The sequence below is a fragment of the Nilaparvata lugens genome, chromosome 4 (assembly GCF_014356525.2).
Source record: "Nilaparvata lugens isolate BPH chromosome 4, ASM1435652v1, whole genome shotgun sequence".
NCBI lineage: Eukaryota > Metazoa > Arthropoda > Insecta > Hemiptera > Delphacidae > Nilaparvata > Nilaparvata lugens.
In genome coordinates this window covers 17,699,311-17,724,948 of record NC_052507.1, presented here as the reverse complement: position 1 = coordinate 17,724,948, position 25,638 = coordinate 17,699,311, and the positions used below count along the sequence as shown (strand labels likewise).

General features: G+C 38.6%; 1 protein-coding gene across 4 annotated transcripts; it reads left to right on the top strand.

Moving 5' to 3' along the window:
- Positions 1 to 2,006: 2,006 nt before the first annotated feature.
- Positions 2,007 to 23,976, top strand: LOC111060216 (exosome complex component RRP42). 4 transcript variants are annotated; one of them, XM_039426803.1, is made up of 7 exons: positions 2,007 to 2,168; positions 17,684 to 17,797; positions 18,107 to 18,189; positions 19,343 to 19,605; positions 20,962 to 21,050; positions 23,187 to 23,342; positions 23,582 to 23,757. In XM_039426803.1, the coding sequence occupies exons 1-7, from the start codon at positions 2,112 to 2,114 to the stop codon at positions 23,684 to 23,686; spliced, it is 867 nt and encodes a 288-aa protein (XP_039282737.1). In that variant the 5' UTR covers positions 2,007 to 2,111; the 3' UTR covers positions 23,687 to 23,757. The 4 variants fall into 4 exon arrangements, with proteins under 4 accessions (XP_039282737.1, XP_039282738.1, XP_039282736.1 ...); XM_039426802.1 differs by lacking the exon at positions 2,007 to 2,168 and adding an exon at positions 8,603 to 8,854 and having other exon boundaries at positions 23,582 to 23,976; XM_039426804.1 differs by lacking the exon at positions 20,962 to 21,050 and having other exon boundaries at positions 19,343 to 19,694; positions 23,582 to 23,890.
- Positions 23,977 to 25,638: the final 1,662 nt, after the last annotated feature.

Sequence of the window (25,638 nt, the reverse complement as noted above, 5' to 3'; positions counted from 1 at the left end):
ACAATGTAGAAATTCAACTAATTGAAAAAATATTTATTCTCAATCATGAAACTTTATTATTACACCTTTAAAAAATATATTTTCCACCACCAACTGTCCAAAGAGCCTAATCCCTGAAACATAATACTGAAGTGTCACTTTTTCGCTCTTGGGAGGAAAAAACAGAAAAACTCCTTAACGCATAAAAGTAACTCCATTTAAATAACATGGGAAGCATCTCTATTTTAATAACTTACATTTGAAATAGGTTAGAGGGCCTAAGCTCATATGAGAAAGCATATATAGTAGTCATTAAACCAAATAAATTCAATACCTCAACCAGACAATTGATCAATATATGAAATATATGCTAAAATTATCACAAACTTCATATCAGTATACTATAAAAATGTATAAATATTTTTTTTTATATTCCATGTTATTCAAAATACCAGCCAACAAATATTCCTCATCAACTAATCAAATTTGAAAAGAGAACTTCATCATTGCTGTTGTCAATTTCACTTTTTGTGTAGTTGAGAAGTTAATATTGTGGTAATTATTCATATTGAATGAAAAAGAATAAGAAATTGTCAAAAACCACAGATTTATTGATACTTGGAAAGACTGGTTTTGGGTATTACACCATTGTCAATCTCTGATAAACTGTTGTTCTCAGTTTATAAGAGATTGACAATGGTGTAATAACCGAAACCGGTCTTTCTAAGTGTCAATAAATCTATGGTTCTTGACAATTTCTTAGCCTTTTTTCATTCAAGTAGTCAATTTCGGCCATTGTTGTTACAACTTTTGCCAACAGATAGCGTATAGCGCTGTTGGTGGTGAACTGTGTGATTGGAATAAGCCAGCTGTTTAATTTCTAGGTTATGTTGTAACACATTTGCTGGTCATGTAAGTTTTTAAAAATTATTTTATTTGCAGCTTTTAAAAAAATGTAGGTGGAGGAAAAATGTTGTGTACATCACGAGTGAAAAATGTTTTTTCTCCTTCAGAAAAATTGTTGCCCTCGGCTTCGCCTCGGGCTTCAAACGTTTCCCTCAGAGAGAAAAAACAGTACTTTTCACTCTAGATAATATACAAATAACTATTTCTTGACAAATAAAATTATGATTAACTATTTCCAACAATAATGAACAGTTAAATTCATCAGATATACCAGTATCAGCAGTTTAGGTGGCAAGGCTGAGATCTAGCAACCCTTTTTTTCCATATTCCCACACTGCCATAATAACGTGGACCTTATTATACCAGCTGACTGTGTGCCAAAAAGATTCAACTTGCACATCATAAAATGGATATGTTTAGTTCTAGAAAATGAACGACATGCTTATGTTTTGTTCTAAAGATGACGAATAAATCTAAAGTATTGAATGTGAAAGGGTTAGGGCACGGAATAAGCATAAAGTAGTGTTTCTTTCCTCTGTGGTTAGGGGTTAGGTTTTATTTACATTATATTTAATAATGTCTCATAAGGATAGGTTAGGTTTTTGCTTTGAAATTTCAATATGCTAGAAGGGGCTAGGGTCTAGGTTGAGTTATTTTTTGGATGTTTTAAAGGTGAAAAGATAGATTAGGGGGTTAGGATTTTGCTTTGAAATTGGAATGGATTAGTGGTTTTCACCAAGAATTATGTTCATTAATGTTTTAAATGTGAAAGGGGAGGTTAGGTTTTTGATTTGAAATGACAATAAAATGCTGCCTTAGTTATAGTGTTTTTTTTTATTTTTGAACATCAGTTAATTAACAAACGTTATATTTTATTATTGTATCATTCAAAAGTATTCTTTCTTTTATTGGATGAAATAATTTTATATTGAATTTAATAATAATAATCATCATTGGATAATAATATTATCAAAATAGAATGACGATTGGCCTCAGGTACAGTGCTCGGTTACCATCATCACAAAGAACGTTACTTTCAAAGAACTGGCTGAATAGAACGGGAAGAAACCGTTACTAACGCATGCGCGTAACGGTGCTGATTGGGACCGAGAGTGCGAGAGTGGTTTCTGTCAATTTTAGGTTAGGTTGAAAATAATTTTCTAGGTTAGTTTCAGTGTGTGTGTGGCTGGTGTTTATCAATCAATTTATCTAAACTCTATAATAACATGGCTAGTCTGTTGCTGAGTGAGGGTGAAAAAATGTTAATATTACATGGTGTGGAGGTAAAAAATAATTTTTTTCACTTACAGTAGTTGAAATTGTCATTCATGTTGTACGGTAGACCTATGTAGGCTAATATTCCATTCCAATATAATCAAAATTTATACTCTGCTTCTTCTAACCCGATTACAGATACTTACTTGCATACTTGTAGTGATCCCACTAGGAGCCTTGCAATCATTTATCTCATTTGAAATTAATTCATGTGTGACAAATAAAAATGTGACTAGTGACTTTGTATGTGTTACAAAAACTGCAACTGCCTGTAATAATCTGACAAGTGAGACTTTAGTCTCCTATAATGAACTTATGACCTCAAGATGTAATAATAATAGTGTTATTACTGGTAAACCTAACCCTACTAAACCTTACGTTAAAACCGCTGCTCAACATATCCAAATATCCAAAGTCGTAATCATGGCCAGGTCTTCCTGGATAGATCGTGTCAATTAAACATGGTACATAAAACTGTAGGCAGCGTCACAGTCCAGCAAAGCTTTCGCCGAAAAAATCCTCTAACCGGTAGAGGCTCCTTCCAACAAGCCACTTTGACATTGAGCTTCTGAACACATTGACTGGGCGTGCCCTAACCGAGTTCGGCAGGCAGTTGAACATTCGCACCGCCAAAACAGGAAAACTGTCCTTCACTCTTGGCAGGCGACAGCGCGGCACATCCAAGTCAACCCCCCTTCGAGTTCCATGTTAGTGCACTTCCTCCCTTCTAGCAAACGTGCAGATGTTTCTCCTGACGTGTAGGAGTGATGCCAATATGTATATGCCATAAACTGTATGGATGCCCAAGCGTTGGAATATGGGCTGACAGTGTGCATCATACTCGCTAAACGTTGTTACACAGAGTGCCTTTTTCTGGAGCAGGAGTATCTCCTTCAAATGCGCTGAATGTCCCCATATCAAGATGCCATACTGTATGTGGCTGGCAAATACTGCATGGTGCAACATCAACAGGCGTTCAACAGTGAGTAGTCTTCTCATCTTCCAAAGCAGATAAATCACTCTTGAAAGCCTCTTGCAGACTTTGGAAATATGAGACTCCCATGATAATTTTTTATCAACACAAAAACCGAGTAAGGAAACAGGTTCAGCACCAGCATCAAGAATCTCTGTTTTACTTAGGGTACAGACAATCCCCTGAGTCTTGGTCTCATTCAATTTCAGCTTGCTATTGGAGAACCACATCTTAGCCTCAGAAAAAAGCTCCTGTGCTTCGAATTTGGCATCATGCCCTGACCAATGATGGTGGTGTCATCAGCAAAAAGCAAGCTGGAACCATCCAGGTGCAAATCGTTTATCATCAGCAGGAATAGCAGCGGGCCAAGTACTGAACCTTTTGGAACCCCATGTGGTACATTTCCTTCATTTGATGACGCACCCACTATAGAAACTACCTGTCTTCTATCCTGGAGGTAGTCAGCAACCATCTTCCATGCCAGTCCCTCGAAGCCATATCTAGCCAGCTTCCTCAACAAGATAACATGAGACACGCAATCAAAGGCCTTTGAGAGATCACACAATACCAATTCAACTGATTCCTGTCCTTCATAAGCCTCCTGTATCCTCTGAACAAGTGAAAGCACAGCCGATGTAGTGGACCTGCCCCCTCTAAAACCATGTTGCATATCGCCCAGGAGGTTATTATGTTCCAGATACTTGCTCATTTGCCTCAACATAGCAGTTTCTATGATTTTACCAATGATTGGCACAATGGAAACTGGCCTGAAATTGCTAATATCATCAGGGTTGCCTTTTTTAAATATGGGCACAGTCCTAGCAACCTTGAGGCAGTCTGGGAATACTCCATTAGTGAGGCAGGCATTTACCAACTGGAGGAGCGGGCTAACCAATACACTGATAACCTTCTTGAGAACATATGTCGACAGGCCATAGATGTCTTGACTGTAGGTGGTTTTAAAACTCTCTACAATATTCACCAGCTCAATGGCATTTAATGGCCTGAAACAATGAAACACATGTGGAGTCTCAGGCACAGATGAAGCTGGATCATGACCCGAATCTGGAATGCCATCCACTATCTCAACCTCAGTATTCAGAAAAGCCCTGTTTGCCTCATCAGGACTAGACCTACACTTTATCACTGTGTCCACCTTGCAAGAGTCCTTGATGAGATTCCATGCTGCTTTTGTGGGATTATGGGATCTGTCAATAAATCCGGCATTAAAATCTTTCTTTGCCCTATCTATAGAAACAACCACAACCTAAATCCAAGCATTTTTTAGGCCAAAAGAAAAATTAATGTGTTCAAGACCTTCTCCTTCCAATCAATTCAATGACTTAAATAATGTGACAAGTGCAACCAAAAAAAAGGACCTGCGGATCTGTTTTGTAAATGTTCAGTGTCTACGCACCAAGCTTGAGTCCCTCGAACTCCTGTGTGAGGAGGTGTCACCTGACTTTCTGTGCATATGTGAGCATTGGCTCAGGCACCAAGAAACTGAGTTCTATCACAGTATTAGCAGTCTAGGTTTGTCAAGTATACACTGCAGGGATACCATGAGTTGTGGGGGTACTGCTGTTTATGTGGAAGAGAAACTAAAGTCTGAAGTAAGAATTGTTGATTTAAAAAGATTTAGTGCAGACTCTGTCATTGAACTGTCTGCAGTGTTGTATTCGAGTTGCTCACTGTGTACAGATCACCAAATGGTGATATCAATTCTTTTTTTGACATGTTGGAGGATTGTCTAGGTCATCTGAATGCTCTACAGTACCAGATAGTTATGTGTGGCGATTTTAATATACATCTGGAGGAGTCTAGTGTTTTGGAAAATCGATTCACAGTTCTTCTCAGGAGCTATGGTCTTATCGTCAGCAACAGGGCCCCAACTAGAGGAACCGCTTGCTTGGATACAGTTGCAACAATGCTGGATTCATGGGACTATGTTGTTGAAGTGATTGAACCAGTTGTGGCAGATAATCAGGCCCTGCTTATAGATGTTGGCCTGTCCAAAGCAGAAAGAGTCAATCCTGAATGGTTCTGTAAATACAGGTTCACACATGAATGAACCCTTCAGTCATGTTGATAAGTCATGGTATACAGCAGAATTGGCTAGTATTAGAACACTTGTTATTATTGCCAACAAAATGTACAAGAATGCTGTAACTGCAGAGGATAGAAACAAGTTCTATTCAGCTTACCTCAGACTGAAGAAGATTTATCAACAAGATATTGTCAACTCAAAGAGCATCTGGAATGAGGGTTGTATTATGAATGCTCCAAACCCATGCAAGGCAGCCTGGAATGTTATCAACAGCTCCAAAAGCAGAAAGGTTGTACTGTCAGGAGGTGCAAGTCCTGATGACTTCAACAATTTCTTTATTCACTCGGTGGCTGGGATACTGGAGGCTCTCACCAGTTCACCTGATGACGCAGTGAATCATGTTCCTGTCAGTACTTGCAGTTTTGTGAAGTGGGAGAGAATTTCCCCTGCAGACCTGATAAAAATAGTCAAGGGATACAAGAGCTCAACAAGTCCTTACATCTATGGAATCTCAACAGTGGTGTTGAAGTCAATAGTTGATGTTTTAGCTGTACCACTGTGTGATTTGATCAATGACTGCTTGGATTCTGGAGTTTTTCCCCAAGGAGCTGAAGACATCAAGGACAATTCCAATCTTCAAGAAGGGTGAACCTGATGAATTGTCGAATTTCAGGCCAGTCTCAATAATTCCTGTATTTGGCAAACTCATGGAATCAGTGATGTATGTTCAGCTTTCACAGTATTTTGAGAGTAATTCCATCTTCCAACCTCACCAGTATGGATTCTGTCAGGGGAGATCAACCACGGGAGCTGTGCGGTATTTAGTGGAGTCGGTTCTTGGGACAATGGAGGGCAGGCAGTCGGTCTCTGTTGCTTTGTGTGATTTGACCAAGGCATTTGACTGTGTCTCGCATGACATACTATTGGGTAAAATGAAGAGGTATGGGATAAGTGGAGTTCCCCTGAAAACCATGGAGGATTACCTCTCCAATAGAATGCAGGTCACATCAGTGAATGGTGCGGAATCACGGTCGAAGGAGGTGATCTATGGGGTGCCGCAGGGATCGATTCTTGGTCCTCTGTTGTTCCTTGTATTCATCAACGACTTCAGTGTGCATGGAAGAGCCTTATTGTTTGCCGATGATACCACCCTGCTGGCCCAGGATGAGGACCCCCAAACTGCTGTTGCCCAGTCTAATCTTCTTGTAGAAGAGGCTTGTCAGTGGTTTAAATCAAACAAACTGTGTCTAAATGAGGGGAAAACACAGAACCTGTTGTGCACCTTAAGGCGTGGTCAGGCTCATGGTGAGGCGGAGGTCAAACTCTTGGGTTTTGTGATGGACCCCACTCTATCGTGGGATCGACATATTGGCATGCTGTGCAATCGACTGGCCAGGGTGATGTTTTTGATGCGGAAGCTGAAGCAACATGTGCCTGCCAACTACTTAATTACAGCCTACCATGGGCTGTTCCATAGTCATATAAGCTACGGAATAGTACTATGGGGCCATGCAGGTAGCTGTGAAAGGATTCTCCTTCTACAGAAGAAAGTTCTTCGTGTCATCACATCATCACATTACCTGGAGCACTGCCGGCTAATCTTCAAACGCCTGAAAATACTGACAGTTTACAGTCAGTACATGTATAGCTCCCTAATGCTCCTAAGGAGTGAGGTTCATGCCTACCAGAAGAGGGGCCAGCTGCACCACCACGATACCAGGAGACGGGGCAACATTGACCTGCCCTACTCCAGACTATCGAAAGCACACGAATGCTACCCCTTACAGATGCTAAAAATTTTTAACAGACTGCCAATTTGTGTTCGTGAGCTGGAGTATGGGAAGTTTTGTAGGCTGGTTCGAGAAAAACTTATCAACTACCCTCTCTACTCATTGAGAGATGATGAGACCAGTGGACTTGTAGACCAGTTTGAGATTGTTTAATGAGTTACTATGGCAGTCCATCTACAGAGCCACACGAAACAACCTATCTGCGGCCATCTCTCGTTATTTGTGTTTTGATTGTTTTATATTTTGACGAAGTCTGTCTGGCAACTGCCGGTCATGGACTGAATATACTGAATTACTGAATATCTCCACTCTGTAAATCTGCTTGGCTCTCAAGTAGTTTTTATATTCCTCTCCCTGCACTGATGAGTTTGTTTTGTAGGCAGCATATAACATGGTAACAAGGACTCATGTTTTGCAGCTCTGGAGTATACCATTCATTTGTGAGCCCTTTTTGCTTTCTACCTTTATCAGTTCCAAAATTTGGTTTGCAGGCTACCGCTGGGCATGCTAGGTTATAAGCTTCTGTCACTTTTTTATGGAAAAGGTTAAATTTTTCCTCACTTGTAGAGACTGTGTGCAGTAAATTTCAATTTATTCCCATAAGGTGTTGTCGAAACACTGCTACACTGTCTTCTGTAATTTTCCTTCGCCTAAACCTATACCTATCCACCCAATCAGAACATTTACAACTCTCTGGAGTTCTTGCAGCACATCAATCAGCACAGCACAGTGATCCGCCACCAGTGGGTTCACTATCGCAGCCTTATAGTTACTTGAGCAGTCATTGGTTGCTACAGCATCTAGGCAGTTTCGTCCACTTGTTGGCTCAAGGACAGTCCAAAACAAATTATGCATCTTCAAAACATTATGCAACCTTTGAGCCTTTGAATCTCCACTGTCAAGATGAACATTGAAATCTCCACTGATGTAAACTCTATCAGCCCGTTCAGTGACAAACTCCAGACACAGATCAAGTTAGACAATAAATTGCTCAAAATAGGCCTGATTTGAACAGTACACACAAATAGCCACCAGTGAGCAGTTGCTGATAACAATGCCTATAACTTCGAAAACAAGCTCAACACAAAAAGCACTAAGATCAATTTTTTCAACACTCAGTTTAGTATCACAGAAAATGGCCACACCACCATTTTTATGGGCAGTGCGACAATATACATTTGCTAGATTCATTGTCATATCTTCCAACACAATTTTATTGTAAAAGTCAGTTTCGTCTTGTTCAAGCCAGTGTTCACATACACATAAAACATTTGGTTTCTTATTTCCAAGGAAAAGTGTCAATAAATTTAATTTTGTCCTAAGACATTGAACATTTATAAAACAAAATCGTAGGCTATCATTGGAAATGTGGCTGATAAGAATGTTGGGAACCCTAACCTTGCAAGTAGGACAGTACCATACAAAACCTTTACTAAGTCCTTCTATCATGCGATATTCTGTGATAGGCATTTCAACACATCCTATATGAAACCATTTTTCACATATCCCCTCACATAGAACCGCATTATCAGATTCCTTTACACTATTTTCGCATACACCACAAAAACTTTGCTGTTGACCAGACACTGCCATCTTGATTCCTCCCTCCACACTGCCCATAGGAGAAGCTTTGCTGATTCTGTCAAGATGAACAAAAAGAGAACTTGGAATGTGAATGGGAACGAACCTATTATTGGGTCACAACCATGTAATGGTGAATCCACTTGTAAAATTAAAGCCATAAGTAAATTTGACTGGATCTTTGTTTCAAGATTGGCCCCTGAAGTGACAAAGGATGACCTACTTGATTTCCTGAAAAATCTTAAGTTCAATGTTGAATGTGTGGAATTGAAGACGAACTTCAAGCACTATAAATCGTTTAAGGTAGGTGTGCAGCAAAATAAAAAGGTGAACTATTGTCTTCTGAGTTATGGCCGGCTGGAACTTTGGTTAGGGAGTTTGTAAATAGGAAAGAGAACAATTTTTTAGCCAAGCGACCTGTACTAGGCAGTGTGAAATAGTGTCAAATACCTCTGGCACTATTCAAGCAAATACCTCATCTTATAAATATGTTGAAATGGATGCTAGTAAGATTGGTATTGGCTACTTAAATGTTCAATGTTTAAGGTCGAAACTTGATCTGGTTGAACGTTTTTGTGCTGACACTAAACTAGACATTTTATGTATCAGTGAACACTGGTTAAGCAGTGAGGAATGTCCCCATTATTCCTTTATTGAGAAACTCGTGCTGTCTGCTTCCTATTGTAGAAAAGCTCATCGTGGGGTGGTGTGTCAATCTATGTGCAGAAAAATATGAGGACTAAAGAAATAGACCTGGGTGTTTTTTGTTTAGACCTGGATATTGAGGTGGCAACTCTTGAACTGGTTGATGCATCTACTGTTGTTATTAGTGTCTACCGTTCTCCAAATGGAAACATTGAAAATTTCTTTTATAAGTTGGATGTGTGTCTATCTAAATTCAGGTGTACATCTGGGAATATTATTGTTGGAGGTGACTTCAATATAACCTTGAACTGCAATGAACCGGCTTCAAGAACTTTTGTGAATTTGCTGCGCACTCATGGATTCTATGTTGTATCTGAGGTGCCCACTAGAGGAGATCGCTGTTTAGATAGCATTGCAACAAATATGGATCCCTCGAGGTTCAGAGTACATGTTACCGATCCTCTTGTTGCTGATCATAGTGCGGTAATGATGACAGCCAACATCCATATGGTGAGTGAATATTCTCGGTTTCCTGCTTGGTATTGCCATTATTCGAGAGGAGCTAGAAGGATTGATGAAGATGCCCTCCCTGGATTCAAAGATGCTGTGCCTCAGGTCAACTGGGATAGTGTACTACAGGAGGAAGAACCTGAAGAGGCTTATAATAAGTTTTTTGGCAAAATTGATGAAATATTTAATTTATTTTTTCCATTGAAGCTTTTAAAGCATAATTTTAGGTCTAAAAATAAGCCTAAGAGTAAAGCTAGAATAGTGAGATCTTGGTTTTCACCTGAGTTGTCAAGGTTCAGGGGCTTGCTACTGATGGTGAGAGACAACTATTTAGTCAGTACTTGCCCAATGGAAAAAGAAAACTTACATGTATTGTATTCTAGAATGAAGAACACATAAAAATGTAAGATCAATGAAGCCAAAAAGTGTGTCAATGTTGAGGAGATTGCAAATGCACCAAACCCCTGTAAAGCTGCATGAAATCAGATAAACAGAAGCAGGGGTCCCTTGAGAGCATCTGGAGTTGCTTGTGAGGCTAGTCCTGATGAGTTCAACGAATTTCTTCTGCGGAATATTGAACAGATTGTCTCGGCTATACCGGCTACAAATAAGAATCCAGTAGGTAGTGTGAAGTTAAGAGGAGTGAGAAAACTTCATTGGCGGGAAGTGACACCGACTGACTTCATAAAAATTGTGTCCAACTTTAAAACTTCAAACAGCCAGGATATCTATGGAATAACTACTCTCATGTTGAAAGCCATTATTGATGTAATCGCCCATTGTGTGAGATTATAAACAAGTGCTTGAGGGCTGGAATTTTCCCTGATTTGTTGAAAACTGCGCGCACAGTACCTATCTATAAGAAAGGAGATCCTTGCACCATGAATAGCTACATACCTATATCTGTCATTCCAGTGTTTGCCAAGATCTTTGAGACGGTAATGAAGATGCAGCTGGTGGAGTTCTTCGAGACTAGTGAGCTTTTCTCTGATCTTGAACATGGTTTCAGAAAGAATAGGTCGACCGTGACAGCAGTTGCTGAGCTTGTCGAGAGGATTCAGGAGGCTTTCGAGGGAACCAACTGCCTGTCTCTGACATTATGTGACCTGAGTAAAGCATTTGACTGCGTGTCTCATGAAATAGTGATTGGCAAGATCGAGCGATATGGTGTGGGTGGTGCTGTTCTCCGGGCTCTCAAATCATACTTGGAGGATCGAAGACAGGTCATATCCATTGGAGATGCAAATTCAAGGGCTCTGTCTATAAATCATGGTGTCCCTCAGGGCTCGGTTCTGGGACCTGTATTGTTTTTGATTGCAATCAATGACCTTGATCTTGAGGGTAGGGCACTGAAGTTTGCTGACGATACCACATTGATTTCTTCCGGCCCAAATCCGGCCCAGGTACAGCAGGAGGCTGATTTGCTGTTTGATGCTGCTGGAGGGTGGTTGGAAGCAAATAAGTTGTTACTGAATGTGGAAAAGACACAAAGATTGGTCTGTACACTGAGTCGCAGTCAGGCCATCAGTGCTCACAGTGTGTCTCTCCTTGGATTCACCATCGATCCACGGCTCACCTGGGAGTGCCATATTGAGGGCATCTGTAAGAGGTTGTCACGAGTCACCTATTTGCTTAGGAAGTTGACGCAGTTGGTGAGCAGGCCCTACTTGCTGGTAGTGTACCATGCGCTTTTTCATAGCATCCTGAGCTATGGACTGCTGCTGTGGGTTCATGCTTCTGCATGTGAAGATGTTTTCAAGCTGCAAAAGAGGGCCATCCGCATTATTACCTTTAGTGGATTTCTGGATCATTGTCGACCTCTCTTCCAATCCACAGGTGTAATGACCATCTACAGTCATTACATTTACTTGTTTGCTGTGTATGTGCGAGTAAATATTGAAAAGTTCAACACAAGGAGTGACTTCCATGGTCACAACACTAGAAGTCGAGGTCTCATAGATGTGCCATACCGTCGCTTGTCAAAGACCCGTGATGCATTTCCTGCATTGGCCTTGCGGATCTTCAATAGGCTGCAGGGGGATTTGAAGATGTTGAACACACCAGCATTCAACCTGAGACTCAAGTGTTGGCTTAGGAGAAATCCGTTCTATTCCATTCAGGATTTTTTTCTTAACGACTTGGTAGGCCTTGTCTGACGTGTACTGCCATCTCGATAGTTGAAAATGTGAAAATTGTGAAAAGTTATATATTTTAAACTCTTGACACAACCCATCCGGCATTGCTGGTATTGGTGAAGAGGAAGGTAATTCAGGTAATTGATTATCTGGAGGACAGAATTCCTCCCAAAAATTCCTTCATGGTATACCTTCTGAAGAAAATGCTTCTTCACTAAACCCACAGGATCCCTGCACCTTCGTATCTCCAAAGGGATCTTGGTCACATCATATGATGCATCACATTAGTACAATCTACTTTATAATATACTGCAGTTAGCAAAGTAAAAATCACATTTGCAGTAGGTTTTCTTTATCTTGCGGAATCCAAATTTGTCCTCCTTTGAGTGTTGTACTTCAACGCCTGGTTGATACCATATACTTCAAGCAATGAAAAATAAGATCTTGATTGCTATGACTCTTTGTGGTTCAACAACTTTTGATTGCATCTTTCATGATATATTTTCTTTATTTTACTGTTGGGGAAACTTGTTGCCTCGAAAACAAAGGAGAGTTACCTTTTGGATTGCAGACAAGTTGTGACAATTGATAGAGCCAAATCTCTGGCACTACATATATACTTTGGAGTTCTACAGAGTTCAATTCTTTGCTCTCTGCTTTTTCTCTATATATAAATGGAGGGGAAAACATTACTATTCGCTAACGAAACTACTTTAATCGCCCAGGATGAATATCCTACTTTGGCTTTTTTTAGGTCAGCCCAATTGCCGGAGGAAGCCAGATCATGGTTTAGTGTGAAAAGGCTGTACATGGACAAGGCCAAGACATGAATTGTTCTATACACCTTGTGTCTACCTTCCTTTGGTGAGCCCGAGGTTGAACTTATTTATGGTAGATGCCTCTCATTCATGAGATCAACATGTAAATATGGTTTGTAATCGACTCTCCAAAGTCACCTACCTGATGCTGAAGTTGTGATATCTAAGAGTTATCTGGTTGGTTACTGCATATCATGCCCTTTTCCATAGTCACGTCAATTATGGAATTGTACTTTGAGGTCACGCAAGCAATTGTGAAAGGATTCTCCTACTTCAAAAAACGTAGTGCTCATTATGATGTCTTCACTTCTGGAACATTGCCGGCCACTTTTTACAAAATTGGGGATTCTTACTGTCTTCAGCCAATACTTACTCAGCACCTTGACACTCTTGAAGGGTCATTCGCAGCAAACAAGAAGCCAGTTTCATGATCACAACACCAGGAGGCGAAATGACATCAATCTACCATACTCAAGACTGACCAAATCATACAGTAGCTATCCCATTCGCACTCTGAATATACTCAATACACTTTCCCAGTAATTCTTGAATTGGAAGAAAAATCATTCAGAAAAGTACTGCTTAGCCTCCCACTCTACTCATTGGGTGAGGAGGAGATCACAGATTTATCAGAAAGTCAGTTTGGTTTTCGACGAGGGAAATGTACAACAGTGGCTGTTGAGGAAATTGTCAAGTGTATTTTGTCATCATTTGAAAGTAGTGAATTCACTTAACTGACTCGTTGCGACCTAACAAAGGCTTTTGACTGCGTATCACATCATATTTTACTGTCCAAATTGAGGAGATATGGTATTCGGAATGAATCACTGAGGCTACTTGAATCATATCTAAGTGGTAGACAACAGTTCGTAGGCCTATGCTGCAGCAACACAACATCTGATACAAGGGCAGTTGAATTCGGCGTTTCGCAGGGATCTGTCTGGGGCCTTTTCTCTTCCTCTGTATGATTAATGACCTGTCATCAAGTGTCCCATGCAGAACAATACTCTACCCTGATGACCAGTACAATACTCTAAGCTGATGACCCAATACTCTACGCAGATGTTGAAGCAGATTGAAAATGAGTCCTTCCAACAAACAGCAGCCTGTTTTTCTGAAAATGGACTGCTCCTCAATGAAAATAAGAATAATGTTTTGTCTGTAGTCTAAGGGGTGGACTTACAAATCCTGTATCATCTGTTAAACTTCTTGGGATTCATCTTGACGCGCGACTGGACTGGAAATCCCATGTGGACGGTGTTTGTACTAAACTGTCTAGAGTCACTTATGCTCTCCGGAAACTTAGAGACACAATTCCTGTGGATAAATTGAGAACTGTGTATTTGGCTCTGTTTCAATGCCATATAGAATAAATATGGCCTTAAACTATGGGGTCATGCTCCCTCAGTAAAAAATATACTTTTGTGTCAAAAGCGAGCTCTTAGAGCTATGTTAGGAAAAAGTCCCAGAGAATCTAGTCGACCTCTATATATCCAATTAAAATTATTGACTGTTTACAGCCTGTACATATTAATTGTTCTAATACATGTTAGGAAAACCATATCAAACTATGATGAACGTGGTTCTTTGCACAGCTTTAATGTAAGATCTAGTCATATTATTAATGTCCCTCGGTGTAGACTGAAAAAGACACAAGACTACTGGCTTGTGGGTGGTATAAAATTATATAATAGTTTACCTCTCCATGTAAGAATAGCTCCTTTCAATGAATATAAGTGTAGACTTTAAAGGTGGTTTGAGAAGAAACCTTTTTATTCTATTGCTGAGTTCTTGAATGAAACTTAGTTTGACATGTAGGCTGTGATTCTTGATTTGAACTGTGATATGGATGTTTTATGAATGTATGTTTCTTGTTTGCTGTGTTTTGTTTTCTGTCTGTATTGTCTGTTTACAATTTTATTTTAGCTGTTGACTTTGTTTTGTGACACCCAACTGTTTGATCTTGACTAGAGATTTAATAAAAGTGTGATGTTTCTAAAACTGTAAGACTGAACTGAAATTAAGTAAACAATAACTTAGGACTGTAACGGATAATAATTAATTGATTGATATTGTTCTATGTCTAACAATATGTAATTATTATTATTTTTTATTCTTTTTATTGACAATACTCTATGTTTCAACCAAATTCTTGAGTTAATAAAATTTATTTATTTGTCCACCTATTTGGGATGCCATCTTGATTAAGTGAAGCTGCGTTTACACCAAAGTTATTAACAAAATGTTAATAACTTAATCCTTATAGATTCTATTGGATTGAATATAACTTACCATACACATATGTGTTTGTCAAGTTCCGTTCAATCTAATAGAATCTATGAGGATTAAGTGATCAACATTTTGTCAATAACTTTGGTGTGAACCCAGCTTTAGTATGTGGACTTTGGTGTTTATAATTTTTGTATGACAAAATCTATCTAGCACTAGCTGGTCATGGATTGATAAAGAATTGTAGGAGGTTACTTGCTCACTAGGCTGCAGTGTTGATAAGTTGTTCCTTACTTGTAGCATAGAAGGCAAAATATAATGAACACTGTGTGTATGCCCAATTTGCAGAAGATGGGCTGGCAAAGAGCATCATGCTTAAAATATGTATTAACATGTAGTCAAATCAAATAAAAAACTTTTTATTTGCCAAAATAATTACAAAACTTACATGATACACAATGGAATTAATATGCTAGGAAACCCGATACAAGACTATTAATCTGTGTGAAGAAGGGAGTTCAAAGACAGTCATTTTTTAATGTATATTATAATAAAAGAAAGAACTGGCTTACAGCCGTTGTGATAGGAAAATGTTTGACGCATCATCACGTCTGAAGAAGTACTGGACTGATTAACTTGAAATTTTGCATATTATAGATTCTTAACTAACCGAGGATGGTCATAGATTATTTTCAATTCTTCAAGATTTCATTACGTCAAGTTTTCAATTTGTCATGCTTCCAGTTGTGTTATTATGTTTTGCCAATTTTGATTGAGAGTGGTCATAGATAAACTAGTGAATTCAATGGTTTCATTTGCTATCTTCTCATTCTTCTTCAATCTATATATCCTCTTTTTCCATATCGGCACTATATACAGAGTTGATGAAAAGTATGGAAACAGCTGAATATTTCTTTCAATATCTGAACTACTGGACTGATTCACTTAAAATTTTGCATATAGATTATTAATTAATCGAGGATGGTACTAGGCCTATTCCAAAGTGAGAAAGTATGCTCATACAATTCTTTATCGATCCATGACCAGCTAGTGCTGGATAAATTTCGTCATAAAAAAATAATAAACTCAAAAACACAAAAGTCCACATACTAATAATTTTACTTAATCAAGATGGCTTTCAATTAGGTGGACAAAACTTGTGATCTCCTCCTCACCCAATGAGTAGAGTCTAAGCAGTACTTTTCTGAATGATCTTTCTTCCAATTCAAGAATACACTAGAAAAGTGTATTGAGTATATTCAGAGTGCGAATGGGATAGCTGCTGTGTGATTTGGTTAGTCTTGAGTATGGTAGATTGATGTTATCTCTTTATCATTGCAATTAATGACATTGATCTGAGAATGAATGCTTTTGTATATGGTGATGACACTACACTGATCAATAGAGAACGTGATGTGCAGTTGCTGGGGCAAGCTGATGATGATTCTTTGAGGTCTGCTGAGAGCTGGTTCAACCAAAATAAGTTGCTACTGAACAAAGACAAGACATAGAAGCTTCTCTGCTCCTTGGGACAGGCTGGTCGAGTGGAAACTAATGTGAAGTTGCTGGGAGTTTCCTTGAATACCATAATAAGCTGGACAAGTCATATTGTCAATGTTTGCTCCAAGCTGTCCTGTGCGCTCTATCTTCTGCGAAAGTTGAAATCGGAAATTGGTGCCGGATACCTCCTTACTGTCTACTATGCCATGTTTCACAGCCATGTCTGTTGGGTCACTCTGGACGACTTGGTGATGTGCTGCTTCTGCAGATAAAGGCTGTTTGAGTGCTGACGGGTAGTGACTACATGGCTCATTTTATACCACCCTTCAAGAAGTTAAAAATGCTTACTGTTGTAAATCAGTACATTCTTGAATGTCTGGTTCGCATCAGAGACAGAGCTAGGAGTGCTGATACTCGTAGTGAGATACATGGCTATGGAACCTGTCAGACTCACCTTATAAACATGCCAGGATGCCGTTTAACAAGGACTCAGAGGTGTTATCCTTTCATTGCTTTCAAAATGTTCAATAAGCTGCCAGAGTGGGTCAGGGATAGTGCAAGTGATAGACAATTCCGAGCAGTTTTGAAATCTTTCTTGGTGGAGCATCCATTTTATAGCCTGAGTGAATTTATTGATAGTGAGATGACATTTTGAAACTTTCTTGTGACATGTTCTATAAACCCTTGACACAGTCTATCCAGCAGCGCTGGTCAATGACTTGAAATAAAACTAAAACGAACTCTTCAAGATTCCACTCGGTCATCATTTCAGTTAGTCTGTTTTAAAATAGACCCTTGCGGAGCACGGGCTTTTTGCTAGTTTGAAATAATAACGGTGAATCGTACAGCTAACCTGTGTTATGGTGCAGCAAAACGTCCCTGGCATGTGGCGAATGGCTCCATATCAGAATACCATAAAGGATGCAAAAACTGCATGGTATAGCGTCAACAAATAATGTTCCATTCTCAGAAGCCCTCTCAATTTCATGAAGAGATATATCAATCACCCTTGACAACTTCTTACACACTCAAAGAATGTGTGGCCCCCATGTCAACTCTGAGTCAACGCCAAATCCAAGGAGGGTAATTGGTATTTGATTGTGATTTGTGAACATTAATTCCTTTGTTTTTCTTCATTGAGAATTAACTTGTTTGCAGCAAACTAGTCGTCTGGTTTCAGGGGGGGCAGTATTTACAAAAGCAGAAAGGTATAATTTTTCTGCCTGTAGTGTTGCTGAAGTAAAAACATTGAAGGCTTCAATTTCTTATTCTAAAACATTTAAACGTTGTTACAGGATGATATGCGCAATGACGGTCGCACCAGAAGAAAATATAGACCGATGGAATTGGAAACAAATGTGGTGAGTCATGCCAACGGATCAGCGCGCCTCCGCCTTGCCAACACCGACATTCTAGTGAACATTAATTCCTTTGTTTTTCTTCATTGAGAATTAACTTGTTTGCAGCAAACTAGTCGTCTGGTTTCAGGGGGGGCAGTATTTACAAAAGCAGAAAGGTATAATTTTTCTGCCTGTAGTGTTGCTGAAGTAAAAACATTGAAGGCTTCAATTTCTTATTCTAAAACATTTAAACGTTGTTACAGGATGATATGCGCAATGACGGTCGCACCAGAAGAAAATATAGACCGATGGAATTGGAAAACAAATGTGGTGAGTCATGCCAACGGATCAGCGCGCCTCCGCCTTGCCAACACCGACATTCTAGTTGGGATCAAAACCGAAATTGACTGCCCTTTTCCAGAAACACCAAACCTAGGAAAAATTGAGTTTTTCGTTGATTGGTAAGAATCTATATAGTTCAACTACATCTTTGAATGTTTGATTGTGTTATAGACAGGTGGGAATACTATCTTCTAATAAAATAATCTTATAAGTTTGCTTTTAGGAGGTATTGATTGAGAAGGAAAACTACATCTATTGTTAAATCTCATAGATCCACCATAAATAGTGCTGGTTGCACAAAAACCGGTTAAATCAGAGAAGCCTATTCTTTTCTAAAAAGCCTATTCTGCTCTCGAAATGAATCGCGATTAAAATTCAACTGGCTTTTGTGCAAGCGGGCCATAGTGTTGAAGAAAAACATGCCAACATCTCAAGCTGGCTGTTTTGTTGACAAAACTAATTCTTGCGTTTTTGCAAATACTGTAAAGCTGCGTTTACACCAAAGTTATTAACAAAATGTTAATAACTTAATCCTTATAGATTCTATTAGATTGTACATAACGTATCATTCACATGATGAACATATATGTGCTTGTCATGTTCCGTTCAATCTAATAGAATCTATAAGGATTAAATTAACAAAATGTTTATTTTTCCGTCCTTATAGATTCTATTAGATTAAACGGAGCTTGACAAACACATATGCACATCATCTGTATAATAAGTTATGTTCAATCTAATAGAATCTCTAAGCATAACTTTGGTGTAAACGCAGCTTAAGTACTTCAAGGGAAAGCATACAAAATGAATAGTTCCTTCTTATTGGTCAAATTACCCTCAAAATAGTAGGAAAAAATATCGTTAATCTGTTTGTTAGTTCTGTATAATTATTCTTCTGTGCTATATGACAATGTATAAAACACTTTAAATCCAAATTGACATATTCAAATTATATTCATGAATACTTTTTATTCAAATCAAATAGTTGTCATGTCATGCCGCATCTACATGTTGGCCGAATGAAGGCCAATGTAAGTAGACTTACTAATAGTCTATTATAGTAGACTTACTTATAGTCTATACTAATTATTATTAAACTTACTAATAGAGTCTACTTACTATTCTCATATTCCTTGTCGTGGAGGGAAAGTAATTCAACTGTATGACGATTGTCAATGTTATTTTGTAATAACCAATGACATGTATATATTAATAAATATATTTATTCATGTGTTAATAGATAAATAGTAAATGAGTGATTGTATTTGTCAGTTCAGCGAACGCGACGCCTGCCTTCGAAGGGCGCGGAGGCGAAGACCTGGCGATGGAGTTGAGCAACAGTCTGGCCTGCGCATACAACTCGTTTCCACTAGATCAGCTGTGCATCACCAGAGGAGAGCAGTGCTGGAAGCTGTATGCCGACATACTCATACTGGAATGTGGCGGCAATCTGTACGACGCTGTGTCGATAGCGGTCAAAGCAGCGCTCTTCTCCACCGAAGTGCCCAAGGTGATGGGCACGCTGCTGGATGGAGGCACGGTTGATCTCGTCCTCTCCGATGATCCTTTCGACTGCCAAAAGTTGGATGTCACGAGGGCACCTCTTCTCGTCACTCTCTGCAAGGTACTATTCACTTATGGCTTTTATCGAAAATACTATTCAAGTCACCCACTGATATTTCATTCAAATCAATTAAGCAATAAAGTCACTTTGTGTAAGGTATTTGCGATTTCTGTCATTTATTAAAAACCATTATTCAAGTCACCTACCAATAATTATATTATCAATAAAACAATAGAGAAGCCTATTCTTTTCTAAAAAGCCTATTCTGCTCTCGAAATAAATCGCGATTAAAATTCAACTGGCTTTTGTGCAAGCGGGCCATAGTGTTGAAGAAAAACATGCCAACATCTCAAGCTGGCTGTTTTGTTGACAAAACTTGCGTTTTTGCAAATACTGTAAAGCTGCGTTTACACCAAAGTTATTAACAAAATGTTAATAACTTAATCCTTATAGATTCTATTAGATTGTACATAACGTATCATACACATGATGAACATATATGTGTTTGTCATGTTCCGTTCAATCTAATAGAATCTATAAGGATTAAATTAACAAAATGTTTATTTTTCCGTCCTTATAGATTCTATTAGATTAAACGGAGCTTGACAAACACATATGCACATCATCTGTATAATAAGTTATGTTCAATCTAATAGAATCTCTAAGGATAACTTTGGTGTAAACGCAGCTTAAGTACTTCAAGGGAAAGCATACAAAATGAATAGTTCCTTCTTATTGGTCAAATTACCCTCAAAATAGTAGGAAAAAATATCGTTAATCTGTTTGTTAGTTCTGTATAATTATTCTTCTGTGCTATATGACAATGTATAAAACACTTTAAATCCAAATTGACATATTCAAATTATATTCATGAATACTTTTTATTCAAATCAAATAGTTGTCATGTCATGCCGCATCTACATGTTGGCCGAATGAAGGCCAATGTAAGTAGACTTACTAATAGTCTATTATAGTAGACTTACTTATAGTCTATACTAATTATTATTAAACTTACTAATAGAGTCTACTTACTATTCTCATATTCCTTGTCGTGGAGGGAAAGTAATTCAACTGTATGACGATTGTCAATGTTATTTTGTAATAACCAATGACATGTATATATTAATAAATATATTTATTCATGTGTTAATAGATAAATAGTAAATGAGTGATTGTATTTGTCAGTTCAGCGAACGCGACGCCTGCCTTCGAAGGGCGCGGAGGCGAAGACCTGGCGATGGAGTTGAGCAACAGTCTGGCCTGCGCATACAACTCGTTTCCACTAGATCAGCTGTGCATCACCAGAGGAGAGCAGTGCTGGATGGAGGCACGGTTGATCTCGTCCTCTCCGATGATCCTTTCGACTGCCAAAAGTTGGATGTCACGAGGGCACCTCTTCTCGTCACTCTCTGCAAGGTACTATTCACTTATGGCTTTTATCGAAAATACTATTCAAGTCACCCACTGATATTTCATTCAAATCAATTAAGCAATAAAGTCACTTTGTGTAAGGTATTTGCGATTTCTGTCATTTATTAAAAACCATTATTCAAGTCACCTACCAATAATTATATTATCAATAAAACAATAGATAAGCTTGGTTGTTCAGTATCATATCAGAAATAATTGAAAATAAATTGACTAAATTATCGAAATATCCTAAAGTGAGTGCTAAATATCCTAAATTTGTCCATATTGGGCAAATAATAATAATGAAGCATGGCTAATAAATTGCATAAATAAAAATGGTCATTGAAAAATACAATCGTCAGAGAACCATAATTTGAAAAGAAGTATCATGGAATATGAGTAAGAAATGGAATCATAGATATTTCTAGTAAACCTGGTCTCGAATAAATTATAAGTTTTCATAATTAGATTATATTATTATTATTAACGTATGGCTTTCAATGGTGGGGAGACCCAAGGGTAGTTCCACCTCGCCGTATATAGACCAACGTTCCCTAGTGAGAAACGTTGGGAAACCGGACAATAAGGTTATAGTGAGCACAGTAATTTAAATTTACATTTTTCACTTTGGAAAAAATTTCTTTTTGATGATAAAGAGTCCAAACATATACAAAACCGTAACTAAACACAAAACATTCTATAAAACCTAGTTTATACGATGCCAATAATTTATTGTCCGAGGACAATTGTCATCACATGGTTGCCAATTGTCCAAGGCCAGTCCAGCTGAGCGAGAAGATGTTTCTACGGGGCTAACTATTGCCACGACAGTCGAAAACTGTAAGGCGAAAACATGGCAGAATGCTCGTCGTCTGTTGTGTCATTTGGTCATTTCAATATTAAACGTACCGCGAAACGATTTTATTTTAGTTTTCACTTCAGCTGCATCGAAGTCATGAACGTTCATGGCTTCGGCAATTGCAGCGAGTGCAGTTTGCCCGCATTCTTATCCTTATACAATTCGTTTCTCTGTTCCCATAAATATCTTAAGGTGCGTACAGATATACGCTCCGCAATCGCTCCACGCATGCTCCGCAATCGCTCCGATCATGAACGTTATGGGAGATGTTAGCTCTTCTCGCGTTCCACTCTTGCTCCCCGGTCGATCATCAATCGATCTGCTCGAGTGACGTTCGATTGCGGAGCAGAGCGAAAGTCTGTGCGCACCTTAATAAAGCTCAAGAAATTTAATTTTCATATTGTCCCCCATTTAGGTGCCATTTTCGTTGGAACTTTAGAAGACGTCTAACCTGACCTAGAAAACGTTTCACACAATGGAACTGGCCAAAAACAAGACAGCGCACTGGGCTTCACCGTTCATACGGCGCCAAATGGCGCGACAATTGAGATTCCGAGTGGTTGGGGGGGGGGGTTCGCTGGGCCCAGCCTGTTGTCCCCAGTCAACTCCCCGAGATAGTTGGCAAGACAATTGGCCTGAAGTGTTTATACTGTTGTATTACAATAGATTCAGAATTACTCACATGAAAATTAAAAATCAAAGTACCCTGTTTTCAATTTTATTTTATTTCTCACAAAATGTTTGGACTTATAATGTCATTTTCAAGTAAAAAAAGTAAATTCGTATGGCTTTTGTTGGTGGGGAGTCCCTTGCGGGAAGGTCCTACCGCCTGAATATATAATTTAAGCCGTCAATGGGCCTTACGACTGTCATACTTCAGCCGGGACCGACAGTAACGTGCCCATCCGATAACACGGGAGTGATCTGGTTAAAAAACTTTTGGTATTGAGAGGGTTTGAACCCGGGATCTCTATGCTGCTACGCAGGCACTCTATCCACTAGACCACGGATCACTCCATTTTCAAGTGATTGAACATTTTGTCATAGGTGAGTGAAAATTTTTTTCGTAAAATGACGTAAGTTGAAACATGTTGTGAGAAATAAAATTAAGTTGACTACTGGGTACTTTGATTTTCAATTTTCATTTGAGTAATTCTGAATTTATTGTAATACAACAGTTATTTAAATTACTTTTCAAGTAAATATGAGTAACTAACCCTTACCAAAAGAAACTGTGTGAAGGTTCAAACTTCGTTATAATGAAAGTTATTGTATATTTGCAGATTGGTGACTTCTGTGTGGTTGATCCAACGGCAGAAGAAGAAATGTGCAGTATGGCAAGTATGGTGGTGTCCGTGCTAGAAAACGGAACAGTCACTAGTTCATTCAAGTGTGGGGCAGGCAGCCTACATTCCGAGACAGTCAAGCAAGCATTCAAGGTAAAAAAATCTAAACATTTTTCAAACTAACTGCATATGTACAAAAATACTAATAGTACTAAAAATATGTACCAAAAGGTATCTTGTCAAAAAACTACATCTCATAGAAAAATTATTGCTGTTTCATGGTTGTGGATGGCTGGCATTCATCTCAAATTAAAATTATTATTTTAAATCTAGATTTACTTAATGATTCACTCTAGATTGTAAATCTTTGCATTCTTATTTCGATTTTTCAGATTGGTAAGGAGGTTGGCCAATCTTTGAATCAAGAACTAAAAGAGATTCTTCTTCAAGAACAGAGCCTTGGGTCTAAACGAGAATTATTCGGATTTCTTAAATAATAATTATGTCAGTTATTCTATTTATATTTTATTCTAATTTTTATTTTTAAATAAACATCTTTGTACGTTAATAAGTTGTTACTTCAATTCAAAACATGTTTATAGATTCAAGGATTGAGAAGGAATTCTGTAAGAGATTAATGAACCTTAATGAAAAATTAATACATTTTTTTGGATTCCGAATTACAGAGTAATCATTTTGAAGCACCTAGGTGATTGTTGTTGGACCTGGCGTCAACCTTAGTTTCAACTAAAGATCAAGATTCAATGCAATAGTAATTATTTTGAAGCAGCTCCATATGAATAAACAGAGCTGAGTTCCCTATTAAAACAAATTAATCAGTGTAATTATTCCATAGTACAGAACCTTTATAAAATCACTTCACTTATATGGGCTATTCTATTCAAATTAATAGAAACAATATAAAACCGTAACTAAACACAAAACATTCTATAAAACCTAGTTTATACGATGCCAATAATTTATTGTCCGAGGACAATTGTCATCACATGGTTGCCAATTGTCCAAGGCCAGTCCAGCTGAGCGAGAAGATGTTTCTACGGGGCTAACTATTGCCACGACAGTCGAAAACTGTAAGGCGAAAACATGGCAGAATGCTCGTCGTCTGTTGTGTCATTTGGTCATTTCAATATTAAACGTACCGCGAAACGATTTTATTTTAGTTTTCACTTCAGCTGCATCGAAGTCATGAACGTTCATGGCTTCGGCAATTGCAGCGAGTGCAGTTTGCGCGCATTCTTATCCTTATACAATTCGTTTCTCTGTTCCCATAAATATCTTAAGGTGCGTACAGATATACGCTCCGCAATCGCTCCACGCATGCTCCGCAATCGCTCCGATCATGAACGTTATGGGAGATGTTAGCTCTTCTCGCGTTCCACTCTTGCTCCCCGGTCGATCATCAATCGATCTGCTCGAGTGACGTTCGATTGCGGAGCAGAGCGAAAGTCTGTGCGCACCTTAATAAAGCTCAAGAAATTTAATTTTCATATTGTCCCCCATTTAGGTGCCATTTTCGTTGGAACTTTAGAAGACGTCTAACCTGACCTAGAAAACGTTTCACACAATGGAACTGGCCAAAAACAAGACAGCGCACTGGGCTTCACCGTTCATACGGCGCCAAATGGCGCGACAATTGAGATTCCGAGTGGTTGGGGGGGGGGTTCGCTGGGCCCAGCCTGTTGTCCCCAGTCAACTCCCCGAGATAGTTGGCAAGACAATTGGCCTGAAGTGTTTATACTGTTGTATTACAATAGATTCAGAATTACTCACATGAAAATTAAAAATCAAAGTACCCTGTTTTCAATTTTATTTTATTTCTCACAAAATGTTTGGACTTATAATGTCATTTTCAAGTAAAAAAAGTAAATTCGTATGGCTTTTGTTGGTGGGGAGTCCCTTGCGGGAAGGTCCTACCGCCTGAATATATAATTTAAGCCGTCAATGGGCCTTACGACTGTCATACTTCAGCCGGGACCGACAGTAACGTGCCCATCCGATAACACGGGAGTGATCTGGTTAAAAAACTTTTGGTATTGAGAGGGTTTGAACCCGGGATCTCTATGCTGCTACGCAGGCACTCTATCCACTAGACCACGGATCACTCCATTTTCAAGTGATTGAACATTTTGTCATAGGTGAGTGAAAATTTTTTTCGTAAAATGACGTAAGTTGAAACATGTTGTGAGAAATAAAATTAAGTTGACTACTGGGTACTTTGATTTTCAATTTTCATTTGAGTAATTCTGAATTTATTGTAATACAACAGTTATTTAAATTACTTTTCAAGTAAATATGAGTAACTAACCCTTACCAAAAGAAACTGTGTGAAGGTTCAAACTTGGTTATAATGAAAGTTATTGTATATTTGCAGATTGGTGACTTCTGTGTGGTTGATCCAACGGCAGAAGAAGAAATGTGCAGTATGGCA